Below are 12,411 nucleotides of genomic sequence, written 5' to 3' on the forward strand. Positions count from 1 at the left end.
CTCTGCAGTATTGCAGAGGAGGGGAGAGAGAGGAGAGAGAGAGAGAGAAACATCAACGACGAGGGAATCACTGATGGGCCGCCTCCTGCACGCCCCCCACTGGGAACGGAGCCCAAAACCCGGGCGTGCGCCCTGACCAGGAATCGAACCGTGACCTCCCGGTTCATAGGTCGACGCTCAGCCACGGAGCCGCGCCGGCCGGCCGGCTCCTTTCTGTCTGTTTTAAAGCCTTCTCCCCCCCCGGGCCTGCCTCTGAGTCTCTGCCAAGCTCCGACGACGCGGTGGCTGGCTCCCTGGCTCCCGCCACCAGCCTCTGAGTGTCTCATGCACAAAGCCCGCAGCCGGAAGACATAGCCGTCGTCTGGTACTCTGGCCCCGGCCCCCGCGACATCAGTCCTCCTGGGCCTTCGCTCTGCCTGTCGGCGGCCCAGGGCTCCCCCCGGTGTGCAAGGAGACAGGGTCCCCTCCCAGCGCCTGGCCGCTGAGCATCGACCTAGGAACCAGGAGATCCCGGTTCGATTCCCGGTCCAGGCACAGGCCCGGGTGGTGGGCTCCGTCCCCAGTGGGGGGCGTGCGGGAGGCCGCCGGTCCGTGATTCTCTCTCAGCATGGATGTTTCTCTCTCTCCCCGTCTCCCTTCCTCGCTGAAATCAATAAAAATATATTTTTAAAGAAGAAAATATATACTGGGCTCGGCCGGCGTGGCTCAGGGTTGAGCTGTGGGAATCGCAGACAGACCGTGGGGGACCGGCCACCGGGGTCGCATCCTGGCCCCGTCACCTCCCCTCCCTGCCGTCCACGCCCGCCCGGGATCACCGCTCTCGCACGCATGCACACACACACACACACACACACACGCACGCACACGCACAGTCACACGTGGTGGAAGCCACCAGGGCCACGCCTGCGGAACCACACCGCGTCTTCGTACGAAATGAGACGGACGTACACCGAGGGTCGCTCTTCGTGAAAACTTTTATCTACCTTAACGCTCGGACTTCTGGCTCCCTCAACGGGCTCTTACTTGGGGCTCTTAAAAAATAAACTTTTCCTCGGTTCTCTGGGTACCTCTGGTTCCCGGCGCGAGCCTGGGACGCATATAAAATACATCTTCCTAGACCTCTTCTGTGCAAACAATAAACATAAATAATATGAACATCTCTGTTATACATAAAAAAAAGGGTCAGGGGGAGGTTGTCGCTGCCCCTCCCTCTTTCCCTCCCCCCGTCCGGCCCCCACGGCCACCTGCAGCCCAGGGCCAGGCGGGGCCCTAGAAGCAGTCGGCGGCCCGCTGGCCTAAGCCACACAGGTCCCCGTCCGGCGGCGGCGGGGGGCCCGGCAGGAACTCGGCCTCCCGCTTGTCCCCGTGGAGACTGCTCCGGGAGAGCTGCCACACGCCGCCCAGCCCGCCCACCAGGCTCAGCGAGGAGATCCAGCCGAGCGAGCCGAGGTGGGGGAGGCTGAAGACGGACGAGAGCGAGGCTGTCCGGCTGGACCGGGGGGGTTTCGCCCTGGAGTCCCCGGAACGCCTTTCTGGAACCGCAGCCCAGGGCCCGGAGGGGCGGCCTGGGGCCCGGCGGCCGGAGGCCTCCCGCAGGGGCACGCTCACGTCCACGTTCACGTCCACGCCCACGTCCACGGGGCTGGGCTCCTCGCTGGCCTCCGGGGCGCCGGGCGGCCAAGACCCCGGCGAGGTGTCGTCCTGGGAGGCGGGCGCCGAGGCGTCGGGGCGGCTTGGTTCTGAGGTGTCAGGACTCGGGGCTCCCGGGCGGGGTCCCCGAGGGTCCCTGGGGGCGCGGGGTTTCTGGGGGGACGACCTCTTGGCCAGCTGGCGGGCCCGCTGCAGCCGCGTGGGGAACAGGCTCCCCTGCAGAGCTTTGAAGAACAATCTGCAAGGAGCACACGGGACGCGGTCGGCGGTGCCCTGGGGCTCGCACGGGGGTGGGGGGTTGGGGGGCCGGCAGGCGGCAAGGACAGCGCTCCGGGGGCCCGGCCGGGGTGGGGGTGGGGGGGGTGGGGGGGGCGCTCAGGTGGTTGGAGCATCGTCCGTCCCAGACGCCAAAAGGTTGCAGGTTGGATTCCCAGACAGGGCACATACCTAGGTTGCAGGTTCAATCCCCGGTTGGGACATGTGGGAGGCAACCAATGGATCTTTCTCTCTCCTCCTCTCTCTCTAAAAATCAATAAAAAGAAAATGATCCCACGCCCAGCCGGTGTGGCTCAGGGGTTGAGCATCGACCTATGAACCAGGAGGTCCCGGTTCGATTCCCGGTCGGGGCACAGGCCCGGGTGGCGGGCTCGATCCCCAGTGTGGGGCGTGCAGGAGGCAGCCGGTCCACGATCCTCTCTCATCACGGATGTTTCTCTCTCTCCCCCTCCCTCTCTGACATCAGTCAGACCTTGTGTGCATATATGCATAAGCCACGGACACAGACAGCAGGGTGCGGAAGGCCTGGGGTGGGGGTGGGGGCTCATGGGGGCAAAGGGAACACATGAAATACACCTTCAACAATAAAGAATTTAAAATAATAATCCCAATAAACAATAAAAGATGGCCCCAGAGCTCAGGGAGGACTGGGGGAGGTGGGGGGGAGGTGGGGGGGAAGGGCACCCACCTGGGCAGCAGGGCTGTGATGGGCGCGATGAGACAGGTCAGGTAGAACAGGGGGTCGCCCGTCAGCGTCTGCATCGTCCAGTAAGGGTTGGACGGAGGGTAGCAGGTCGCGCAGGAGCTGTTGTAGACGAAAGCCACCGTGAAGAACAACAGGACGCTGAAGCCGCAAGCCGTCCAGTTGAGCCAGGTCTGGGGGGGGGGAGGGGAGGAGAGAGGAGGGGCCATGGGTTCAGCAACAGGGCACGGGTCACCCCTGAGCCGGGGGTGGGGAACCTCCCGCCCGAGAAATCACTTCGTCTGGTCTCGGGGGCGAGTTCATTCAAGGCGTGACCGGCCCCGGGGGCATCGGCCTGCGGACTGAAGGGTTCAGGGTTCATCCCCATTGGGGGGCCTGCAGGAGGCAGCCGATCCGTGATTCTCTCTCATCATGGATGTTTCTCTCTCTCTCTCTCTCTCTCTCTCTCTCTCTCCCCCTCTCCCCCCAAAAAATACCTTTGAACCAGGAGGTCACGGTTCGATTCCTGGTCAGGGCTCACACCTGGGGTTGCGGGCTCGATCCCCAGTAGGGGGCGCCTGCGACACTCACCCAGGTCTTGGTTTCGATGCCCAGGTGCAGCAGGAAGGTGAGCAGCGCGATGGCTGTGATGGGGGTCCCCCAGGTGAACACGTCGGTGTCGGAGTCGTAGTAGGCCTGCAGGACAGGGGCGGCGGGCGCCCTGAGTCTGGGGGCGGGGGTAGGGGGTGGGGTGGGTGGGAACCGCCGGAGGGAGCTGAGGGGAAGCCGGGGCCGGGGCCAGCTTACCAGGTAAGGAATGAAGAAACAGACCAGGCTCTGGAAGGCGGCGTCCGCCATGTTCCACCAGAAGGTGCGGGGCCGGTACTCCTGGGACACAGGGGCAAGGGCAGGGCTGGTTACTGGATATACGTGCTCAGCTCTTTCTAGTTGTTAATATTTTAAACATTGATTTCAGAGAGGAAGGGAGAGGGAGCGAGAGAGAGAGAGAGAAATATCACTGATGGGAGAGAATGATGGGTCGGCTGCCTCCTGCACGCCACGCACTAGGGGTCGTCCCCATAACCCGGGCCTGTGCCGTGACTGGGAATCAAACCGTGACCTCCAGGTTCGTAGGTCGAAAGCCACTGAGCAACACCAGCCAATCTGACTCGGAGACTATTGCACACACAGAATAACTCTGACATGGAGACTATTACACACAGAATAACTCTGACATGGAGACTATTGCACACAGAATAAACCTGACATGGAGACTATTGCACACACAGAATATCTCTGACATGGAGACTATTACACACACAGAATAAACCTGACATGGAGACTATTGCACACACAGAATATCTCTGACATGGAGACTGTTGCACACACAGAATAACTCTGACATGGAGACTATTGCACACACAGAATAACCCTGACATGGAGACTATTGCACACACAGAATATCTCTGACATGGAGACTATTGCACACACAGAATAACTGTGACATGGAGACTATTGCACACACAGAATATCTCTGAAATGGAGACTATTGCACACACAGAATATCTCTGAAATGGAGACTATTGCACACACAGAATAACTCTGACATGGAGACTATTGCACACACAGAATAAACCTGACATGGAGACTATTGCACACACAGAATAACCCTGACATGGAGACTATTGCACACAGAATAACTCTGACATGGAGACTATTACACACACAGAATAACCCTGACATGGAGACTATTGCACACACAGAATAACTCTGACATGGAGACTATTACACACACAGAATAACTCTGACATGGAGACTATTACACACACAGAATAACTCTGACTTGGAGACTATTGCACACACAGAATAACTCTGACATGGAGACTATTACACACACAGAGTAACTCTGACATGGAGACTATTGCACACACAGAATATCTCTGACTCGGATACTATCGCACACAGGGTAACTCTGACTCGGAGACGACGGCACACACAGAACCATCCCAGCCAGCTGAGGAGCGAACGTGGAAGGCTCACGCTCATCGCTGGCTGGGAGGAGCTGGTAATTAGCCTGTCAATCCACGCAGTCTGTTTACCACTGTTTACATCTGTTTGTGTTCGCGTGTCCTTTCAACAGTTTCCCTATGCGTTCATCTTCTTGTTAATTCCCCGTGCAAAGGAAGTCACATTTCTGGAGGCTTGTTTTAGAGGAAAAAATGAAAAAGCAAAGAAAATCCCCGCTCAGGCGGCAGCTACCACAGGGCCCTTGATTTAGATTCCAAGCAGGCTTCCCTCCGGCTCCTGCTGACTGGGGTGGAGCTGGTTTTCACCCCATTATCCATTGTTTTAAAATATATGTTTATGGATGTCAGAGAGGAGGGGAGTCGGAGAGCGAGAGATAGGCGCACCCCTGATGAGAGGGAATCATGGATCGGCTGCCTCCTGCACGCCCCCTACTGGGGATCAAGCCCGCAACCCGGGCCTGTGCCCTTGACCGGAATCGAACCCGGGACCCTTCAGTCCGTAGGCCGCCACTCTATCCACTGAGCCAAACTGGCTAGGGCCAGCCTCTAGAATATTTTAAAAATTGTTTTTATTTTTATTTGTAATATATTTTTATGGCTTTCAGAGAGAAAGGGAAAGGGACAGAGAGAGAAACATCCATGATGAGAGGGAATCCTGGATCCGCTGCCTCCTGCACGCCCCCTACTGGGGATCGAGCACAGACCCTGAGCACGTGCCCTGAGCGGGAATCGAACCGGCGACCTCTGGGCGCAGGGAATGCAGCTGAACCACCGAGCCATGCCGGCCAGGGCTGACTCTACAGCGGGTCCCCGGGGACTTGCCCTTTCCAGGCCGGGAGCGGACAGGGCGGGAGGGGGACAGGAGGTGGGCGGGAGGGGGCCTCACTTCCATGTTCTGGCCACTGCGGTACAGCTGGGGCTCGGCCAGCAGCCCCTCGGCCGGCACGTCCTTGTCCAGCACCCCCGTCACCAGCTGGGGGAGGGAGGAGAAGAGGAGGTTGAAGAAGATCAGGTACCACTGGTCGATCATGGCCGAGGCCGAGAAGCCGCAGAAAAACTGGAACCAGAACAGGAGGCCCACGAACATCTGGAAGCGAGACGGGGAGAAGGGGGCGGGCCGGTCAGAGACGCCGGGGCCGTGCCCTCTGGGGCCTGAGGGTTTCGCTGGGTGTGACCGCCGCGACGGAAAAAAAATTATTTTTAAAAAATATATTTCAGTGATTTTTTACAGAGAGGAAGGGAGAGGGAGAGAGAATCAGAAACATCGATGAGAGAGAAACATCCATCAGCTGCCTCCTGCACGCCCCCCACTGGGGATGTGCCCGCAACCCAGGTACATGCCCTTGACCGGAATCGAACCCGGGACCCCTTCAGTCCGCAGGCCGACGCTCTATCCACTGAGCCACACCGGTCAGGGCTGAACATTTTTTTAACTTTTTTTATTCTTGAGCCCTGGCGACGGGCCTGGCACACACTGTCTCCTGGATCTGCTTTGTCCGTTTTTTTTTTTAATCCTCACCCGAGGATATTTTCCCATTGATTTTGAGAGAGAGAGCGGAAAAGAGAGAGGGAGCGACAGAGAGAGACATCGATGTGAGAGAGGCACATGGATGGGTTGCGTCCTGCACGTGCCTCGACCAGGGAGCCTGGGCCGGGGAGGAGCCTGCCACCGAGGTACGTGTGCCCTTGACCGGACTCGAACCTGGGACCCTTTGGTCCGCAGGCCGAGGCTCTAGCCATTGAGCCGAACCAGCTAGGGCCTGGGTTTATGATGATGATTTTTTAGATGTTTTTATTGCCCTAACTGACGTGGCTCAGCATCCAGCCACAGGTTCCATTTCGGCCAAGGGCATGTCCCTCGGTTCTAGGCTCCGTATGTCTTCCTCACATCCATGTTTCACTCTCAAATTGATGTTTCTCCCCCTCTCTCTCTTTCCATCTCCCTCTTTTCCACTCTCTCTAAAAGTCAAAGGAAAAATATCCTCAGGTGAGAATTAATAAAAAATATATATATATTTTTTAATTGATTTCAGAGAGGAAGGGAGAGGGAGAGAGAGGTAGAAACATCCATGAGGGGAGAGAATCGCGGATCGGCTGCCTCCTGCACGCCCCCCACTGGGGATGGAGCCCAAGCCCGGGGTACGTGCCCTTGACCGGGAATCGCACCCCGACCTCCTGGTTCCCAGGTCGGTGCTCAACCACCGAGCCACCCGGCCGGGCGACCGTCCGTATCCATGTGAGCTCTCAGGACACACATCCTCCAGGTCCTGTTTCAACCCCATGTTTGACCGCGGCTCTCCCTGTCTCCATGGAAAACCGACACACCTGGCTTCTTCACCGCCCCCCCTCCCCCCAATCCCGCCCGCCCTCCCTCCCTCCTACGCCGGCGTCTCTCACCCCCGGCCGCAGGCTCGGCCTCACGACTCATGGTGCGTAAGCCGCCTCCACCGAAAGGGGAGAGAGAAAAGAAAAGTATTAAGATAATTGAGTGGGTGTTTTTTTTCTCTCCCTGTCTCTCTCTCTCTCTCTCTCTTTCTTCTTCGTCCCCGTGGTACCCAAGGCTGTCTTTCTCCACCGCTGTTGCCATGGCAACGCCTCCCCTCTTTCTTGGAAAGGAGCGCCAACGTGTTTGTAAAACTAATGAATTTCTCATCCTTGAACTCCTCGAGCGGATCAAGTGCTTGTTAACAGCGGCCCCGTGCCTGCGGCGGGGCAGGGACCGCGGGCCTGGCCGGGGGTCCATCCGTGCCCACGCCAGGGGGCCGCGCTGGGCCCCGCGGTAGCAACTGAGCCGCCGGGGGCCGGCCCCTCTGCCTGGCACATCTGTTCTTGTCAATCCTCACCTGAGGGTATTCTTTTCCGCACATTAAGACAGTGGAAGGGAGAGAGAGAAAGAGAGAGAGAGAAAGAGAAACATCCATCATGAGAGAGAGACATCCACTGGCTGCCTCCCGCACGCACCCTGACGGGGGCCGGGCATCGAACCTGCCGCCCAAGCAAGTCCTCTTGACTGGGAATCTCAGGTCCTTTTCTGTTTTTAACATAGGTTTTTTAAGCCCAGCCGGTGTTGCTCAGTGGTTTGGCACCAACCTATGAACCAAAGAGGTTATGGTTCGATTCTGGGGCTCGATCCCCAGCAGGAGGCCTGCAGGAGGCAGCCGATCAATGGTACTCTCTCATCACCGATGTTTCTATCTCTCTCTCTCCCTCCCCTTCCTCTCAATAAAATCAATTTTTAAAATATGTATGTTTTTTAAAACTCTTTATTTTTGGAAGTATGACATACGTCCTCCTTTCCCCCCCCCTGCGCTTCCTTCTAGCCCCTCCTGCCCCCCCCCGGCCTTCACCCCCTTATTGTCTGTGCCCATGGGTTATGCATATATGTACACACGTTCTTTGGGTAATCTCTCCTCACCCACCACGTATTTTAAATATGTTTTTATTGATCTGAGAGGCAGAGGCAGGGAGAGGAAGAGAGAGAGAGAGAGAGAGGAACATCCATGATGAGAGAGAGTCACGGATGGGCTGCCTCCTGCACGCCCCCTGCAGGGGATGGAGCCCGCAACCCGGGCCTGTGCCCTGACTGGGGATCGAACCCTGACCCCCTGGTGCAGGGGACGACGCTCAGCCACGGAGCCACGCCGGCCGGGCTCAGGGCGAGCCCTTTCACTCCCACACGTGGGGAGCAGTGGGGGGCCCACACCTACCGTGTTTTTGTAGAAGAAGTAGAGCACCATGTTGGCCAGCCGGGAGTAACACCAGTGTCCGTGCACGATCAGCAGCCTCTCGAGGTAGCGGAACCGGGGCACCGCGAAGTCGCTGGCCATCACTGCCTTGGGGGGGAGAGGACCTGCGTGACGGGCGGCACCCCGCCCCGCCCACAGCCGTCTCAGCCCCCCACGTACAAGGCATCCCCCCCAAGTACAAGGCAGCTCCAGGCGGAGAAGCCCAGTGCTGCACGTGACGTGTGTGCGAACGGCCAGGCCTCCTTTACGATCATCTCTCTTGTGATCGCCTTCGATGAAAGAAAAATTCCAGCCCTGGCCGGTGTGGCTCAGTGGATAGAGCGTCAGCCTGCGGACTGAAGGGTCCCGGGTTCGATTCCGGTCAAGGGCATGTGCCTTGGTTGCGGGCACATCCCCAGTAGGGAGTGTGCAGGAGGCAGCTGATCCATGTTTCTCTCTCATCGATGTTTCTAACTATCCCTCTCCCTTCCTCTCTGTAAAAAAATCAATAAAATATATTAAAAAAAAATAAAAAAGAGAAAAAAGAAAAATTCTATCTCAACAAGGACTCTGGTTCAGGGATATCATTTTTTTGTATTTTTTAAAATAGATTTTTATTGATTTCAGAGAGGGAGGGAGAGGGAGAGAGAGAAACATCCATGATGAGAGAGAATCATGGATCGGCTGCCTCCTGCACGCCCCCCACTGGGGATCGAGCCCACAACCCGGGCCTGTGTCCTTGACCAGAATCGAACCCGGGACCCTTCGGTCTGCGGGCTGACGCTCTATCCACTGAGCCAAACTGGCCAGGGCTATTTCAGGGGCATCTTTTTTAAATTAAAAAAAATTTTTTTATTGATTTCAGAGATGAAGGGAGAGGGAAAGGCGGATAAACATCCGTGTGTGAGCATCAATAGTTGCCTCTCGTACGGCCCCGACCAGCAGGCCATCCATCAGCTCTGTTGCTCAGAGGCCCCCCACCCACCGGGAAGGCGTGAGGGGACCGTGAGCCCCAGGTCGCCCGGGACAGCCCCGAGGGGTCTTACCTGCATGCCCTCCTGGCCGGAGATGCCCACGCCCACGTCGGCCACCTGGATCATGCTGACATCATTGGCTCCGTCTCCTAGAAGCGGCACGGGCAGGAGGGACCCTCTGAGACGAGAGGCCCAGAAGCAAATCGGCTGCAAGGGGGTCCCCACCGGCCCGAGTCCCCCGAAAGGTCCCGGGAGGAGCGGGGATCGGCCCTGGGAGGACTGAGTGAGGCCGTCGGAGGTCAGAGCAACCACCGTGCCAGGTCTGAACCGCCAGCCGCACCCAGAGGTGTGTCGGAACGCGGGCGGGGCCCTGGCCGGTGTGGTTCAGTGGATAGAGCGCCGGCCTGCGGACCGAAGGGTCCCGGGTTCGATTCCGGTCAAGGGGACCTGCCTGGGTTGCGGGCTTGATCCCCATTAGGGGGCGTGCAGGGGGCAGCCGATCCATGATTCTCTCTCTTCATGGATGTTTCTATCGCTCTCTCCCTCTCCCTACCTCTCTGAAATCAATCAATCAACCAATATCTATTTATCTATCTGAAAGCGGGCTGGCTGTGGCCGCCTTTTCATTGTGTGCACTCTGCACAGCTGCCTCCCACGCCTACAGTGCCCTCAACACGGCGTCCGGCCCCATGAAAGACGCTCCCCTCTTCATCACGATTATTTCCTGAACTGGTCCAATCTGTTATTTATTTTTTTCTTTCTCATATGTTTTTATTGATTTGAGAGGGAGAGGAAGGGAGAGGGACAGAGAGAGAGAAACATCCATGATGAGAGAGGATCATGGACTGCCTGCCTCCTCCTGGGGATGGAGCCCTCAACCCGGGCACGTGCCCTGACCGGGAATCGAACCTGTGACCTCCTGGTTCACGGGTCGATGCTCAACCCCGGAGCCACGCCGGCCAGGCGCCGGGTCCAGTCATTATCGCACGGACAGGAGACTCCAATTCATACTCACGCGGGCGCTTCCCCGCATGGGGCGCAGGAGGGGTACGCTCTGCCCAGGGAAAGGCTGAGATCCGTGTGCGCACGGACTGCCTCTATGCTCACCTCTGCCCCCGCCTGCCCCCCGACAGTCCCCCCAAGGAGCACTGCTGCTTCCCCAGTCAAGCTGCTGACGGGGGATGTTTAGCCCCCGCCCGCCCGGCCGGCGTGGCTCAGCGGTTGAGCATCGACCCGTGAAACAAGAGGTCACGGGTTCGATCCCCCGTGAGAATCCATCCGCAGTGTGGGGCCTGCGGGGGGCAGCTGTTGGATGTTTCTATCTGTTTATCCCTCTCCTTCTCCCTTCTCTCTCTAAAATCAATTTAAAATCTTATATATATATTTAGCCTTGGCTGGTCTGGCTCAGGGGACAGAGCGTCGGCCTGCAGCCTGAAGGGTCCCGGGTTCAATTCCAGTCAAGGGCACCTGCCCGGGGGGAGTTGCAGCTCGGTCCCCAGTGTGTGTGTGTGTGTGTGTGTGTGTGCGCGCGCAGGAGGCGGCCGATCCATGCCCGATTCTCCATCGCGGATGTTTCTGATTCTCTCTCCCTCTCCCTTCCTCTCTGAAATCGATAAAAATACATTAAAAAACCATATACATATAGATACAAGGAAAAACATATATTTTATATGGAAAAAAAAAAGAAGAGAAAATGTTTAGCCACACCAGGCCTAGGTTAGAGCTCTCGGGGGGGTTGGGGGGCGGCAGGGGAGGCAAGGGGAGACGCTGCCACTGCTCTCAGAACAGGACGCCCCAGGCCCCCATCACGCAGCAGTAACTCCTTTCGAATGCGCCAAGACTGCAGACACACGATGACGACGACGTCCAGGGGGTGACTCATCCGCATCCACATGAGGACTCTGCCCTGGAATTTTCCCCCTCCCTCCTCCCTCCTCCCTCCTCCCTCCCCCCCCCACCCCCTGATCCTTTATTGCTCTGGGCCCGACGTGGGCGGTGAGTCAGACTGTGCAGAATTGAAATTCTACGAAGCAATAACATCCCTGGCAGCTTTTCCCAGAACGTCCCCTCCGCAACGAGGGGTGATGGACAACAATGTTCTCGGTGACTCACCTCGGGCGGCCACAGACACGAGCTAATGTTCTCTGGGGTCGCCGCCTGCCCTTCGGATTCTATATTGTTTTCTTTCTCTCGAATCTTTATTGTTTCAAGTGTGACAGATGTCTCCCTTCTCCCCCCCCCCCACTGGCTCCCCCTCCGCCCCCGCCCTGGGCCCCTTCTGGCCCGCCCCAGCCCCCCGCCGCTGCCCAGGCCGGCACCATCCTGGGGTGTGTGTCTACGGGCGGTGCCTACATGCACGCGAGGGCTCTGACGGTCCCTTCCCACCCACCCACCTGCCTCTGTCCTCCCTCTGAGACCCCATGGCCTGTTCCATGTTTTTCTTTTTCTTTTCTTTCTTTTTCTGGTTCATCCTCACCCGAGGGTCTTTTCCCACTGATTTTTAGGGAGAGTGGAAGAGGGAGGGAAAGGCAGAGACATCGATGCGAGAGAGACACATCCATTGGTGGCCGCCTGCAGGTGCCGGGACCAGGGCCCGGGCTGGGGAGGAGCCTGCAACCGAGGCAGGTGCCCTTGACCGGAATAGAACCCGGGACCCTTTAGTCCACAGGCCGATGCTCTATCCACTGAGCACACCAGCTAGGGCTTAAAAAATATATATATATATATATATATTGGTTTTAGAGAGGAAGGAAGGGAGAGGGAGAGAAAGATAGAAACATCCATGATGAGAGAGAATCATGGACCGGCTGCCTCCTGCACGCCCCACGCTGGTGATCGAGCCCCCAACCCGGGCCTGTGCCCTGACCGGGAATCGAACCCTGACCTCCTGGTTCCTAGGTCGACGCTCAACCACAGAGCCACGCCGGCCAGGCCGCAGTGGGTATGATTTTATAAACGGTAAAAAGAGCTTGGGCAGGAAGCACTGTGCCAGGTTACGGTGCAATGTGGGGGGTGTGGGGGGTTCCGGAAGCGACGAGAGGAAGCAGGTGCAAGCGACGGGCCCGCCCCGGCTGGCT

The 12,411-nt window shown here is 57.9% G+C and overlaps 1 protein-coding gene across 1 annotated transcript in view; it reads right to left on the minus strand.

The window, feature by feature from the left end:
• Positions 1–955: 955 nt before the first annotated feature.
• The window catches only part of ATP10A (ATPase phospholipid transporting 10A (putative)), a gene marked incomplete at its 5' end in the record, with an annotated part of 45,991 nt that continues 34,535 nt past the window's right edge, over positions 956–12,411 (minus strand). The window contains 7 exons of the mRNA XM_081114805.1: positions 956–1,888; positions 2,615–2,802; positions 3,200–3,304; positions 3,416–3,496; positions 5,522–5,722; positions 8,343–8,468; positions 9,407–9,483. Coding sequence (XP_080970931.1) covers positions 1,270–1,888; positions 2,615–2,802; positions 3,200–3,304; positions 3,416–3,496; positions 5,522–5,722; positions 8,343–8,468; positions 9,407–9,483 — 1,397 coding nt within the window. The 3' untranslated portion in view covers positions 956–1,269. The remainder of the gene's footprint in view (positions 1,889–2,614; positions 2,803–3,199; positions 3,305–3,415; positions 3,497–5,521; positions 5,723–8,342; positions 8,469–9,406; positions 9,484–12,411) is intronic.

Source organism: Myotis nattereri (assembly GCF_964212035.1).
Source record: "Myotis nattereri genome assembly, chromosome: 21".
In the NCBI taxonomy this organism is placed as follows: domain Eukaryota; kingdom Metazoa; phylum Chordata; class Mammalia; order Chiroptera; family Vespertilionidae; genus Myotis; species Myotis nattereri.